The sequence below is a fragment of the Macaca nemestrina genome, chromosome 15, assembly GCF_043159975.1.
Source record: "Macaca nemestrina isolate mMacNem1 chromosome 15, mMacNem.hap1, whole genome shotgun sequence".
Classification (NCBI taxonomy): Eukaryota; Metazoa; Chordata; class Mammalia; order Primates; family Cercopithecidae; genus Macaca; species Macaca nemestrina.
In genome coordinates, this window is record NC_092139.1 from 92303175 (window position 1) to 92318117 (window position 14943).

At 45.0% G+C, this 14943-nt stretch overlaps 2 protein-coding genes across 42 annotated transcripts in view; one reads left to right on the forward strand and one right to left on the reverse strand.

Moving 5' to 3' along the window:
- LOC139358698 (uncharacterized) overlaps window positions 1-14943 on the forward strand; it is a 148603-nt gene that overhangs the window by 50024 nt on the left and 83636 nt on the right. For 18 of the 34 annotated variants that reach the window (XM_071080280.1, XM_071080283.1, XM_071080281.1 and 15 more), the window contains exon 1: window positions 11901-14886. In XM_071080280.1, the coding sequence (XP_070936381.1) occupies window positions 14490-14886 (397 nt within the window). In that variant the 5' untranslated portion in view covers window positions 11901-14489. Of the gene's footprint in view, window positions 1-1100; window positions 1183-1717; window positions 1830-2199; window positions 2537-4986; window positions 5100-11900; window positions 14887-14943 lie in introns of those variants that run through there. The other 16 variants (XR_011613989.1, XR_011613987.1, XR_011613991.1 and 13 more) reach the window with 5 other exon arrangements.
- LOC105464191 (ral-GDS-related protein-like) overlaps window positions 11093-14943 on the reverse strand; it is a 63636-nt gene continuing 59785 nt past the window's right edge. For 7 of the 8 annotated variants that reach the window (XM_071080262.1, XM_071080260.1, XM_071080256.1 and 4 more), the window contains 5 exons: window positions 13421-13495; window positions 12866-12940; window positions 12256-12279; window positions 11782-11903; window positions 11093-11229 (listed from right to left, as the gene is read on the reverse strand). In XM_071080262.1, the coding sequence (XP_070936363.1) occupies window positions 11190-11229; window positions 11782-11903; window positions 12256-12279; window positions 12866-12940; window positions 13421-13495 (336 nt within the window). In that variant the 3' untranslated portion in view covers window positions 11093-11189. The remainder of the gene's footprint in view (window positions 11230-11781; window positions 11904-12255; window positions 12280-12865; window positions 12941-13420; window positions 13496-14943) is intronic. The other variant, XM_071080259.1, reaches the window with a different exon arrangement.

A 14943-nucleotide genomic window follows, 5' to 3' on the forward strand; every position in this document is an offset into this window, starting at 1 on the left:
GTGGAGGTTTTACATGTAATTTGAAATTGGGGAGTGTGAGGCCTCCAATTGAGCTTGTATTCCCTAGGATTGCTTTGCATATTCAGGATCTGTGGGTGTTTGGTAGTTCCATGTGAAATTTTAGCCGTGTATCCTTCACCTTCCTTTAAACATTTGTTTCATACTTCATGTCCAGAATTAGGGATGCATTGGGACATTGTGATACTTGTTTGTATACCTTGAGTATGGATAAAATCAGGGAGTTTCCCAGGCTTGTGACCAGGTATAGGTTTGATATCTTTGATGTGTGAATATTCAATATCCTCCTTGGTAGCTGTTTTGAAAACAGCACGACCATGTTGTTAAGTGTCATCGCCCTGCTTTGGAGTAGAATACCAGAATGTATTCCTCTCCTGTAACTCTCTGTGTACCTGTTGCCAATCCTTAATGTCATCTCCTCCACCTAGTCTGTGATGACCACTGCTATACTTTCACCTTCAGTGAGTTGCATTTTTCAGCTCCCACATGAGTGAGAACATGCAGGCTTGGTCTTTGTCTGCATTTCTGATTTGATTGAACAGAATATCTGCAGGTGTCGTCATGTTGCACTCCAGGGGCAATCCTATCATGGAAATGATAGGATTCCATGAATGTTGATGGCCCAGAAGTATTCCATTGTGTCTGTGTACTAGAGATTCTTCATCCCTTCATTTGTGGATGGACAGGGAGGCTGATTGCTTGTCTTGGCTTTTGTGCATAGGGCTGAATTCCACCTGAGGTGACAGATCATCTCTTCCATGTCCTGATCATGTGCTCTGCATATGTACCTAGGAATAGAATTACTGGAGAAAACGGTAGTTGTAGTTTTAGGATTTCAAGGTACATCCAGGTGGTTTCTTTAGTGTGCATACTAGTTGACCATTTCCCACCAACTGTGGAGACAGGTTCCTCCTCTGGAAATCCACACCTTGTTTTGTGTTTTAATGTGTTTCACCATTTTTCTTGTAGCATCCGTTGCATGTAGAGTGAGATGGAATCTTGAGTGTGTTTTTGATTTTTGTGTGTGTATGATAAGTGGTACTTGTTACGTTATTCTGAATTTGTTTTAATTTGTTGTGTAGTACTGGGCAGAGGACCTGAAGACATGAGGTTGATGCACAGGTGAAAGAGAAGATACTCACCATCGCTGATTCACACAAAAGCGTAAGTGAAAATCCCACTCAAGATTTCATCTCATTCCAGTTAGAATGAATACTACCAATGTTTGATGGCAGTTTTGTTTCTAGAGAGAGAGAGAGTGTGTGTGTGTGTGTGTGTGTGTGTATACACACACACATAACCCAAGGGTGCAAGGGACATTTTGACATATGTATATGTAGTATCATGATCAAATCATCATATCTGGCATCTCTGTGACCTTCCATCATTATTATTTCTCTGTGGAGAGAATATTCAGAACCGTATTTTCCAGCTGATTTTGAAAAATTTTTCTAGATTCTGTTGACCGTAGTCACCCTGCTGTGCAATAGAACACCAGAATGGATTCCTCATATCAGAGCGTCACTCTGTACCTGTTACCAATCCCTGCCGAGGCTCCCTGCTCTCCCCAGCCTCTAGTGACCTCTGTTGGAAGTTCTGCTTCTAGGAGACAATGTTTTTTGGATTCCGTATACCTGATGTCATGCAGCGTGGGTCTCTCCCTGGCAGACTCGTTTCATTTCACCTAATTGTCTTCCAGGTTTCTCCAAGTGGTTGCAGATGACATGATTTCCTGAAGTGTTACAGCTGATGTGTGTTTCCTTGTATACATGTACTGTGGTTCCTTTATCCCTTCATCTGTGGATAGGCAGGTAGGTTGATTCCGCATCTTGGCTATTGTGACTAGGGCTTCAGGGCACGTGAAAAGGCAGATTAACACAGGGATTTCATCTTCTCTAAACATGTACCCAGTGTTGGGATTGTTAGCTGGCGTAATGGTTGTACTTTTACCTTTTTTTTTTTTTTTTAAAGACGGAGTGTTGCTCTTGTCACCCAGGCTGGAGTGCAGTGGCGCAATTTCGGTTCAGTGCAACCTCTGCCTCCTGTGTTCAAGCGATTCTGCTGCCTCAGCCTCCCAAGTGGCTGGGAATACAGGCACCCACCACCACGTCTAGCTAATTTTTGTATTTTTAGTAGAGATGGGATTTCACCATGTTGGTGAGGCTGGTCTCAAACTCCTGACCTCAGGTGATCCACCTGCCTCAGCCTCCCAAAGTGCTGAGATTACAGGTGTGAGCCATCGTGCCTGGCCTATCTTTTACTTTTTTAAGGAATTTCCAAAAGTTTTTTGTAGTGTGTATGGTAATTTTCATTCCACAAAGAGTGTAGAAGATTTTTTTTTTTTACAAGTCTACACTGACCATTGCCTTCAACAATGTTGATTTTTGTCTTTTGTAATACTCATTCTAGGTGGAATTTGATGGTAGCCAAGTATGGTTTTGATTCACATTTTTGTGAGGATTAGCGATATTGAGAAATTGTCACCTGTGAGTCAGTTTCCTGCCTTCTTTTCACTCAGGTCTGTTTAGATCCTTTTACCTTGGATATTTGTTGTTGTCGTTGTTGTTTTTCACTTAGTCATACCAGTTTATTGTAAGTGTTAGATAACAACCTCTTTCAGGGGTAGGATATTTTATAGTTTCTCCAAGTGCGTAGGATGCCTTTTTTTGTTTGTTTCATTGTTTTCTTTTCCGTGTAGAAGTTGCAAAGTGTCCCGAATCTCATATGGCTATAGTTGCATATGTTAGCAGTGATTTTTGTGTTCAACACCCCAGTTCCATGAAACACACGAATGTGCGTGCGCGTGCATGAGCGCGTGCACACACACACGGAACCAAGCCTTGCATTGTCTTTGGTTGTAACCGTGGATTTTTCTTTTAATGCATTCTACTCTTATTGTTATCGTTTAAAGGATACACATGCAAGTTAGTTACATCTGTTGATTGCGTCATGCTGAGATTAGGGGTCCCAACAACCCCGTAACCCAGGCAGTGAGCAGAGGGCCCACAGGGTGGGTCTTTAGCACACGCTCCCTCTCCCCTGTGTTTTTATTGGTCTGGTGGTCATTCCAGGTGTCTGTTGTTCTCTTCTTTATGTTTGAGTCCATTCACAGTTTAGCTCCTGCTTATAAGTGAGAACGTGGCATTTGGTTTTCTTTTGGGGCCTTAGTTCACTTATGACAGTGATCTGCAGTTTCCACCTTCTGTTCTCAGGTGATCCTCTCACCTCAGCCTCCGGATTAGATAGGACTATAGGTGCCCGCCACCACATCCTGCTTATTTTTGTATTATCAGAGACATGGGATTTCACCATTTTGCTCAGACTGGTCTCAAATTCTGGACTGAAGCGATCCTCCTGCCTCAGCTTCCCAAAGTGCTAGAATTACAGGTCTGAGCCACTGTGCCTGCCTCTCATCCACTGTTGATGGCTAGGTTGATTCCATGTCTTTGACATTGTGAATAATACTGCCATGAACATACGAGTGCCTGTGTCTTTTGGATAGAAGGGTTGATTTTCCTTTGGGTAGATGCACAGGAGTGGGCTTACTGGGTGAGATGGTAGTTCTGTTTTCATTTCTTTGAGAAATCCCCGATCTGCTTTCACCAGTGTCTATACTAGTTTTCATCCCCACCAAAACATACCAGCGTTTCCTTTCCTCGGTTGCCTGGTCAGCGTGTGTTCTTCGCCTGCGTGGTCCTCACCATTGTGACCCGCGTGGGATGGCATCTCGTCATGCTTTTGATTGGCAGCTGTCTGATAATGAGTGAGTTTGAGCTTGTTTTCCTATTTGTTGGTTGCTTGTACATCGAATTTTGAGAAGTGTGTGTTCACGTCCCTTGCCCGTATATTAATGGGATATTGTTTTTCTGTTTATTCTCCTGGTTGACTTGTTGAAGGGCCTTGTAAATTCTGCATATTAGACGTTGGTCAGATGCACAGTTTGGGAACATATTCTCCCATTCTGTACGCTGTCTGTTAACTCTGTTGTAGTCTCTCTTGCTGTGCAGCAGCTCTTTCAGTTATTTCCTCTGACTTGTCAATTTTTGTTTGTTTTTGTTGCCGTTGCTCTTCAGGACTTAGCCATCTAAATGCTTTGCCAAAGCCTATGTGGAGAAGGATATTTCACAAATATTCTTGTAAGATTTTAACAGCTTGAGCTTTTATATTGAAATCTTTCATTCATCTTGAGCTCCTCTTTGTGTCTGGTGAGAGGTAGGGGCCTGGTGTTATTCTGCTGCACATGGCTAGCTGCTTATTTCAACACCGTTGATTGAATAGGATGTCCTTTTCCCTTTGCTTACTTTGGTGGATTCTGTGTTGGATCAGATAGTTTTCAATGTGTGGTTTTACTTCTTGGTCCTCTCTTGTGTTCCACTGCTCTGTGTGGAAGTGGGTCCCTAGCTTTTCCATGAAATTTGAAATCAGGAAATGTGATGTGTCCAATGTAGTCTGGATGTCTCAGGATTGCGGAGGATGAAACACGGGGCACTTCATGGTCCCGCATGAATGTTAGCAGCATGTATTTCTATTTCTTTCATCAAATGTGTAGCATTGTAAAGGAACAATACAATGAGAGGGTAGAGTGGGGCGTTATGGTCCATGCATACATTGTGGAATGATGAAATCAGGGTACTTAGTGTTTCTGTTACCTTTTCCCATTGTTTATTCCTTTATGCTGAGAACCTTCAGTTTCTCCTGTCAAGCTGCTTTGAAAGTGATGTGCCGATACTGTTAACCCTGGTCACCCTGCAGTGGAATAGAACAACAGAATTTTCTTCTTCTCATTTATGTGTAACTTTGTATCCTTTTACAGTCCCTGCCCATTACCCATCTTTTCCCCCAATCCCTGGAAACCAATATTGTGCTCATGAAGTCTTTGATACAGTTTCTCAGCTTCTGCATGTGTGAGATGACTCAAGGTTTGTTTCTCTCCCCCTCACTCATTTAATTTACCATTATCTCCTCCAGGTACAACCGTGTGGTTCCCCACGATATGATTTCATTGTGGTTTTCTGTCTGAAGAGTATCCCGGTGTGTACATGTGGAGCAGCTTCTTTCTCCCTTCGTCTGTGGATTAGCAGGTAGGTTGATGCTTACACTGGCTCTTGGGAACAGTGCTGGAATCCACATGGGTGGGTAGATCTATCTTTGGTGTCCTGATTTCAATGACTTTGAGTGTATTCCTAGTAGTAGAATTGCTGGTTGAAGTGGTAGTTGGAGTCTTTTAAGGTTTGGAGGAACCTCCAAGTGGTTTCTGTATCGTGTGTGCTAGTTTAACCTTCTCACGAACTGTGGAGAAGAGTGTCTCTCTCTCTCTGGAAACACACCAGCATTTCCCTTTCTTTCAATGTTTTTTGTCTTCTTTTGTAACACTCATTCCAATTAGAATGAGATGGTGTCTAAGTGTGGTTTTGATTTACATTTTGCTTGTGGTTAGTGATGTTTGCCAGGTTATTGTGAACTTGTTTCAATTTGTTGTGTAAGACTGGGCAAAGGACCTGAAGACCTGAGATGGATGCACAGGTTAAAGATTCTGAATCAACATTATTGATCCTCATGAGAAGTCAATCAAAACCACACTGAGATAGCATCTGTCTCTGGTGAGAATGAATGTTACCAAACTGGGACAGCAGTTTCATTGTCGTATCGTCTGTGTGTATAACCAGCGACTGCAAGGCACAGTTTGATCTGTGTAAATGTAGCATCATCATGAAGTCGCAGTGTCTGGCACCTCTGTGAGCTCCAGACTTATGATTTCTCTGTGGAGAGAATATTCACAACTGACCTTTGTAGCTGTTTTGAAAATTGTGGTTTTTTGTTCTTGCCTTTTGGCATAATGGCCTACGGCTCTGTCCAGGTTTCTGGTAAGGGCATGGATTTGTTTTTTATGGCTGTGTAGTGTTCCGTAGTGTGTATGTACCACATTTCCTTTCTCTGATCCACTGCTGATGGGCACCGAGGCTGATTCCATGTCTTTACCATTGCAAGTAGTACTTCCGTGAACATACGAGTGCATGCGTGTTTTCACTGGAAGGGTTTTCCTTTGGGTAGATCCTTAGGAGTGGGGTTGCAGCATTGGGTGGTTATTCTCTTTTAAGTTCTTTCAGAAATGTCCACACTGCTCTCCAGGGTGTCTGAACTAGTTTCCATTTCCCCCTACAGTGAACCTGCATTTCTTTGCTCATCTGCCCCACCAGCCTCTGTTGTTGTGGACTGTGTGTCATAATTGCCATTCTGACTAGTGTGACGTAGTATCGCAGTATGTTTTGATGTGCATTTATCTGATGATCAGTGAGATTGAGCATCTTTTCATTCTCATTGGTTACTGGTACACCTCCTTTTAAGTGTGTGTTCGTGTCCCTTGCCCATTTATAATTTGGGTTTTTTTTTCTGATTTTATTTGTTGAAGGTCTTTACGATAAATCCTGGATATTAGATGTTTTTCACATGCGTAGTTGTGGAATATTTTCCCTCATTCTATAGGCTGTGTGTTGACTCTTTTGGTTGTTTCTTGTTCTGTGCAGCTGCTTTTCTGTGTATTAGGTCCCATTTATCAGTAATTGCTCTTGGGGAGTTGACATTTAAATGCTTTGCCAAAGCCTATGTTGAGAAGGGTATTTGCTAGATTCTCACGCAGGATTTTCTCATAGTTTCAGGCCTTGAATTTTTATGTATTTATCTATTTAGAGACTGAGTCTCGCTCTGTTGTACAGGCTGGAATGCAATGGAGCGATCTCGGCTCACTGTACCCTCCACCTTCCGGGTTGAAGTGATTCTCCTGCCTCAGTCTCCCGAGTAGCTGGGAGTACAGGCATGTGCCACCATTTATAGCTAAGTTTTGTTTTTTTCAGTAGAGACAGGGTTTCACCATGTCAGCCAGTGTGGTCTCGAACTCTCTGACCTCTATTCATCTGCCCGCCTCGGCCTCCCAGAGTGCTTGGATTCCAGGCATGAGCCACCGCTCCCGGCCTGGGGTTTGGCATTTCAATCTTTGATTCATTTTGAGTTACTTTCTGTACATGGTGAGACACAGGGGCCTAGTGTTATTTCTTCTGCATCTAGCTAGCCACTTATCCCAGCACCACTTACTGATAGGCAGTCCTTTCTCCATTGCTTATTTTTGTTGATTTTTTTTCAAATATCAGATGGTTTCAGGTGTGCAGGTTTATATCTAGGTCTTCTAATCTGTTCCACTGTTCTGTGGAACCGGGTCTCCAGCTTTTCCTTGAAAATGGCAAAGCATTACATTGTCTATGGTTGTTTTCTTAGAGTGTTTGCTTTGTTTTACTGTTTTTTAAATACCTTTAGCAGCCTACTTGCATGGATTTGTTTTCTAAAATACGTGCTCACCGTATGTTTTCTTGTAGGGGTTTTCTTGTAGTGGTTTCAGAATTCAGTTTTAGGTCTTTAATGTATTTTGCATTGATTTTTGTTTTGCATGACATAAGGGTCCTATTTCAGTGTTTTGTATGTGAATATTCAGTTTGCTGAAAATCATCTACTGAACAGTCGGTCTTTTGCCCATTGTGCCTTTTTGGTGTTCTTTTGAAAAATGTGTACATTTCACTATATATACATTGGGGTTGAGTATTTGGTTTACTCATTCTGACCACTTCCTTAGTTTATGCCAATAAAAGATTGTTTGGATAATTATAAGTTTGTGTTTTTCATTCATTGTTTTAGCTTCTAAGTTTGTATTTTTTAACATAATTTCTACGTTTATTATAGACTAATATAGTTTATTATAGACTAAAAGGTACAAAGGCAGATTAGTTGCTGCCTTTGGTATATTGCCTGATACTGAGACTTGGGGTCCCAGAGAGCTTATCACGCAGGGAATGGTGGATCCACCAGGTAGGTCTATAGCCCATACTCCATCCCTTCTTCCTTTGTTGTCTTATAGTCAGCAGTGTCTGTTGTTTTCACTTTTATGGTAGGGTGTATTCAATGTTAGCTCCACCTTAGAAGTGAGAACATGTGGCATTTGGTGTTCTGTTTTTTCCTTATTTCTCTTTAGATAATGGCCTCCAGCTCCTTTCATGTTGCTGCCAAGGACATGATTTGCATCTTTTTTTTTTTTTAAAGCTGCCTAGTTTTTTGTGGTATATATGTACCCCATTTTCCTTTTCTGATCCACTGTTGATGGATACCTAGGTTGATTTCACGTGTTTGCCATTGTAAAGAGTGCCGCCAAGACCGTTTTTGTGCATGTGTGTTTTGGACAGAAGAATTTATTTTCTTTTGTGTATATCCCAGTGGTGGGCTTGCTGTGTCAGATGGTAGTTCTGGTTTAAGTTCTTTGAGCAATCTCTGAAGTGTTTTCTATGGTGTCTGAACTACTTTGCATTTTCACCAAAAGTGGACCAGTGTCCCCTTTCTCTGCTGCCTTGTCCGTGTCCCTTTTTTTTTTTTTTTAACTGTGTAATTGCCATTCTGACCAGTGTGAGATGATAGCTCATTGTGCTTTTGATGTATATTTCTCTGATAATTAGGTTTAGCATGTTTTCACATTCGTTGCTTGCTTTTACATTGTCTTTTGAGAAGTGTGTGTTTATATCCGGTGCCTATTGATGAGTTATTTGGGGGGTTTTGCTAATTGATTTCTGTAAGGTCTTTCAGATAGATTCTGGATATTAGGCCTTGGTCAGATGCATAGTTCGGGAACATTTTCTCTCATCCTGTATGTTGTCTGTCTACTCTGTTGGTAATTTCTTGTGTTGTGTGGTGGCTCTTTAGTGTATTAGATGTGGGAATTTCCTGGTCTCACATATACTTCAGCATTGTTTCTTTCTATGTGCTTAAAACCAATTTGCTCTATAGTAAAGATTTACAATTAAAGAGTAGAGTAGGACATTTTGATCCATTCATATGTACCTTGTGTAATGATGAAAGCAAGGTATTGACTATCTCTATTACCTTGTGTAGTTATTTTCTTTTCAGTCTTTTTTGGAAAATATGGTAGGATACTGTTGACTCTGGACACCTGCTGTGGAGTAGAGTAGCTAAATTTATTCCTGTCATCTGAGTGTAACATTGTGTCCCTTTCCCAGTCCCTGCCAGGATTCCCCAACCCACAGCCTCTCTTCACCACTGTGGAACTTTCTACTTCTAGGGGATAAAGTCGTTTAGAGAGGAAGTTGATCTCATTCTCACATGCATGAAATCATGCCGTGTGGCTTTCTCTGCCTGACTCATTTCGTTGAGGGTCATGTCCTCCAGAGTTCTGCACGTTGCTGCAGATGACATGGTTTCATGAATTTCTATGGCTGAAGAGGATTCCATTGTGTACTGCAGTTTTTTTATCCCTTCATCTGTGCACGAACAGGTAGGTGGATTGAATACCTTCGCTATTGTGAATAGTGCTTCAGTCGCCATAGGAAGGCCGATACCTCCTCAATGTAACACATTCTATGTGGTTTCTGTGTATAACCAGTGGTGGGATTGCTAGGTGAACGGATAGTTGTAAAATGTTCAAAACACCTTCAACTGTTTCACTTCATGTGTATAGTAATGTACATTGCCACCCATAGTGTATAAAAGTGTCTTTTTCTGGTGTTCTGCATTGGCCACTGCCTGTGAACGTATGGGTTTTCTGTTGTTTTTGGTAAGTTTCGTTCTAATTAGAGTGAGACACTTCTGAGCGTGGTTTGTACTTAGACATTTGTGTGAGGATTAGCGAAGTTGAGCAGCTTCTCTTTGACCTGTCAGTGAATTTCATGTTTTCTTTTCAGATGTGCCTGTTCAGGATCTTTGCCCAGTTTTAGCTTGGGTATTAGGTTTTGTTCATTTTCCCAGTTAGAGTAGTGTTAGTTTCTCATGCATGTTAGATAACAACCCCTTTCACAGGTAAGATTCTGCTGAACTTTCTCTCAATCTGTAGGATGGTTTCTTTAATGGTTTATTGTTCTCTTCCCCATGCGTAAGCTCTGAAATGATGTATAGTCCCATGTGTTTGTATTCATGTTTGTTAGCAGTGATTTTTGTGTCCCATCCAAAAAGAACAAAAAATAAGAAAAAGTATTACCAAATCAATTGCATGGTCTAAGGGTTTCTTGCCATAGATAATTTTTGCTCTTGTTTTCTTTCTTTTTTGCAAACTGCGTGCAGAGATACAAGTTTTGCTGAGATACAGACTCCCACTTTTCTTATAGGAGCTTTGCGGCTCCAGGATTGGGTTTAGGTGTTTATTTTGTGTTGATTTGGGGGTATTACATGTTTCAGACCCTGAAATGTTGACTTCTTTGGCTTGTTTTTTCTCTGATATAACACACTGGGGGTTGTGTTCAAATTAAGCCGTGGGACATCCTTTTCGATTCTGGGCTCAAATGATTCTCTCCTTCCTTGATACTCAGTTAGAGGAGAGGTGTCAGAAAGTCTGGGAAGATCCATAGTGGAAAAAGTTTATCTGTATTTCATGGAGACTGATGGCCAGCTCCCTTCTGCCCAGGACTTCGGGAGAAGGCAAGCACTACCGATTGGTGAAATACCTCCCATCTCCAGCCCTTCAGTAAATATATAAGTGATTCATTAAATATTTAAACTTCAAGAAAGTAGAGTAACCCAGTGGAACTCGAATTTAACTAGAATTTAAATTTGAGAGTTGCTGGTCAGTAGAGCAAGTGTGGTAGATTGGGTAACATGCTCTGATTTTTAAGGGTTTTGTTTTGTTGTGTTTTTTGTTTTCCTTAAACAGAGTTAATAATAATTAATTAGAACAGAGAAGGAAAGCATTAAATGGTTGGCATGTGTAACATAAACGCTGTTGCATGACTTGTTCAGCCATAGCCTCAATTTGACATACTGGACTATGAATCCTGAAGATTGATATACGGTTACTGCACTGCGGTTACTTTTCTCATTCCAACAACCATAGAACATTTTGAATAGTGTTTTAAATTTTTATTTTAAAAAGTTAAGAAAAAAAGCCTTACTTATACACTAAAGAAAATAAACATAAAATGGTCTCCCGCCTGCCTGGGAAAAGTCCCATGGCCTGATCCTGACCAGCAGGAGCAGCTGGTGTTACGCGAAGAGCAGGGTCCAGATGCAGCTGAGCTGCCAGCCACCTAGATGTGGTTCCCTGGTGTCACGGTCTAGGTGAAGATTGATGCAGAGCTGGTGTTCTGACCAGCATCCCGGTGGGGTCCCAGCCACTGCAGGATGTTACTAGCCTACTGTGATTCGGGCTCCAGCTGGCAGGACAGCTTGTAGCTACAGGACAGTGAGGCAGCTGTGAGGCCACCATGAGCCACACATCAGGTCCCCTCTCAGTGCCTACCCAGCTGGAATCCTGGGTCCCCAGCGGTCCCCATGCAACAGGGCTTGATGCTGGCCGTGGAGTCATGGCCATAGGCTCTCTGCAGCTTGCCACAGGGAGAGCCTTCTCTAGGCCATGTGGGGTGGCTGACATCTGTAATGTCAGTACTTTGGGAGACTGAGGTGGATGGATTGCTTGAGGCCATGAGTTTGAGACCAGCCTGGACAACATCGTGAAACCCCATCTGTACCAGAACAACAACAGCAGAACAACAGGACATGGTGTCTGTACATGCTGTACCATGTCCTGGGACATGGTGTACTGCAGTAGTCCCAGCTGCTTGAGAGGCTGAGGAAGGGCTTGAGCCCAGAAGGCAGACGTTGCAGTGAGCAGAGATGGTGACACTGCAGTGCAGCCTGGGCGACAGAGCCAGACCATGTTGGAAAAAAAAAAAAAAAAAAATGGAGAGCCTTCTCCCACCCTCTGCCCATCCCCTAGGCCCTCACCTCTCCTTGTCACTGAGCTGCTTCATTCTTGGGAAATAGGTGACAAATTTCTCAAGAGGCCGAAGCCTGTAATTCATGGCAGCCACTTGGAGCAGCTGCATTTCCTGCAGAACTCGGACCTCCTAGAGACAGAGGGTAGGATGCTGACAGGGCCTGGGTGGGAGATGCTGAGAGCACTTTTGGTAGGCAGGGAAAAGGGGCTGATCCCTGGGGCAGTTTTTTGAGGGGGCCCCATGCAGCCCCCAGCCTGTTTTCAGAGTTGGATGTAAAAAGCCCCTCCCGCAGGAACTGGTCTTTGATTCCATTCCATTTCCCACTTTCTCCACTGGGATAGGTCTCCTCCTCCTGTGTGTATCAAACCCTCCCAGTAACTTTCTAAGATGTAGAGGACGGAGCCAGGGAGTGTCCTGCCCAGGGTGGACTGTGAGGTCCACATCCCCACCCTCCTCCAATGTGAATGTCCCAGCTGCTCACCTTTCTCCTCTTGTTGCTGTTGCCCTGGAAGGCAGACAGAGTCCATCAGAAAGGTCCCTGGCCCACAACCAGCCCCACCCCACCCCTTCCCATGCTGCACAACTGCCAGGGCCACCAGAGTCAGGGGATGTGCACATGACAGGACTTGGATGTGCCCCAGGCTCCGGGCTCTAGAGCAGGGGCGTAGGAGCTGAGGCTCAGGGACTTTCTGCCCCAACCCTCTGTGATAACAGACAGGGAAACTGAGATCTCTCATAGAAAGAAAGCGCTCAGTGACCCTGGAACTGCCTGCCCTTGGAGAGGCTCAGTTTCACTGGCCTGTTACAGGACTACTCTAGGGAAAGGCTAAGTGCAGCTCAGCCCACACCTCAGCAGGTTTGCAGTCAGGCAGCTCTGCAGCTTCACCACTCGGGAATAGGGACTGGTGGCTGCTATGGAGCCTCTTATCAGTCAGAGGTAATGAGATGGGCCTGACACCCCCACCCACAGGAGCAGCTGTGAGGCTCTCAGGAGAGGAGGTTTGGCAAGGGTTGAGATCTAAGGGCTCCGTCCAAGACCCTCTCCTCCCTCAGGATCCTGGTTTCCAACAGCCTGCCCCAGGCTAACTCACATCCAGATCGTCTGGGATGGCCGTATCCAATCTGTGTAACTCAGTCAGAAAATCTCCCAGGAAGGGGACCACTCCCTGTGCCAAGGAGGAGTGGGAGCGGGGAGTTGTAGTGATGATGAGTATTGGCCCTCAGGTACCTGCCCAAGGTCCTGTCTCATGAAGTCCCACCAGCCCCTGTCTCCCAGAACTCCCCTCTTCAGGTCTCCCTGTTGGAGCAGCCAAAGACCCTCCACTGCCTTTCCCAATTCTCTGCCTCCTCCATCCCACCTGACCCCCAAGTCTAGCAAGCACTCCTAGTTACCTCTATGGTGGGATTTTAACAATTCACAAGGGCGTGTGGTCCCAGTCTTATCCTTCCCCGCATCTACTCTGAGTCCAGCTTTCCCAGACCCTTGCTCTGGTCTCTCAAATGGAGGTTTTCCAGGCCCAGTGTCCACAGGAGGACAGGACTGGAGAGTAAGTCCTTGCGGTCTTCACATGGAGGCCTCCAGCTGGCAGGGAGGGAGCCCTGTCCTCTGATCCCCTGCGGCCTCTCCACGCCAAAGGCTCACTCACCTTATTCTGCCTCCGCAGCTTCATCTGGGCTCTCTGGGGGTTCCTCTCCTGGGTGGTCACCTTAAAGCTCCCCGCCTGCCAGGTGCCAGTGACGGAGACAGTGAGGCTCTCCTCTCTTCCCCCAGTTACACCCCAGCCACCACACACTTGGATCCCCAGGGACTGGCATGAGTCACCTGGCATAGTGCTCATACCCAGCTCCACACTCCCTGTGTGTGTCACCCACTCATGCAGCCAGGCCTCCCTGAGACTGTTTCCTCTTCTGTAAAGAGCAATGAAAACCACAGCTACCTCACAGGGCCTCCTGAGTACTGTTTCCTGTTGCCATTGTTCTCCCCCTCATCCCTCTGAGGAAGAACCAGGTATGAGCACTAGCAAATTATTTTCTTTTCTTGAACCTCATTTCCATCCTGTAGGGCTGCACTACAGGCTCAGCATCCCTTCATTTTCCAGATGAGGAAACAGAGACCCAGAGTGGACAGTGACTGCCCAGGGACCTGAAAGAGAAGGCGCCTCCTCCCCATCCTGGAAGCTCTGTCCCGCTGCCTTCTCCCAATATCCCAGCACCACTACCCATCAGGGTCGTGTTCTCTGGAGTCTCTGAGTGTCTCGGTCTCCAGCCAGGCACAGTCGTGATGGGAAAGGGACAGGGTGTTTTAGGAGACCTCGTTAAGTGGCACCTGCCTATCTGAGCCCCACTGGAGTCTCTGCCACACAAATTGGGTTTGAGCCATGCCAAAGGTTTTGCCTCGCCAATGATCCCCCAGGGGAGTTCCGTGCACAGAACTCTCTTCCTCCACTCAGGAAGTGGCCTCCTGCGGTGCCATCTCTGACTGACATGGCGGGAATTTCCAGAATCCTGGGTGGGGTGACAAGTTGTCTTCCCGTTTGCATGGAATATTCTGAGATCTGGTCAGGGAGGATCCCCTAGGAATGCACGAATCCCCCAGATACTTGTCATGAGCATGTGTCACTGCTAACTGGTGAGAATCCTGTGACATGACCATTTTCGGGTGTCTGCAAAGGGCAGAGCAGGGAGTCCCAGGAAACACATACATCTGTCCCGAGTATGCCCATTGGTACCCAAAGCTGGGCAGTCCACTGGACTCGCTGGCAGATGAGCTTCCTCTGTTGTTGTTTCCCCTCTCCCCCAGTGTGGGCAGAGGCCACTGCCTTTGGAGATGTACTGCAGACAGAAGCAGCAGCAGAGGCCTGGCTTCCTGAAGAATTGCTTTCCAGTTTGAGGAAGAAGCAAAGTCCCACCTACCATGACCACCCCCCAGCCTGGAGGAAGCTCCATGCCAGCAGCAGTGACAAGCACGGGAACCAGAGCCCTGCTAATGCTGCAGCTCATCACCCCTGCTCAGCAGCCCAGCAGCCATTGCCACATCCCATTTCCAGGGCCTCCTGCCGCCGTGCCCCCACGTGCCTGTGGACCCACACACCTCTCCTTCTGTTTGCCCAAGGTAGGCATGGAGGGAATTTTTCAAGTCCCCTTTTAGTAGGTAAGTCAAAAGAAAATA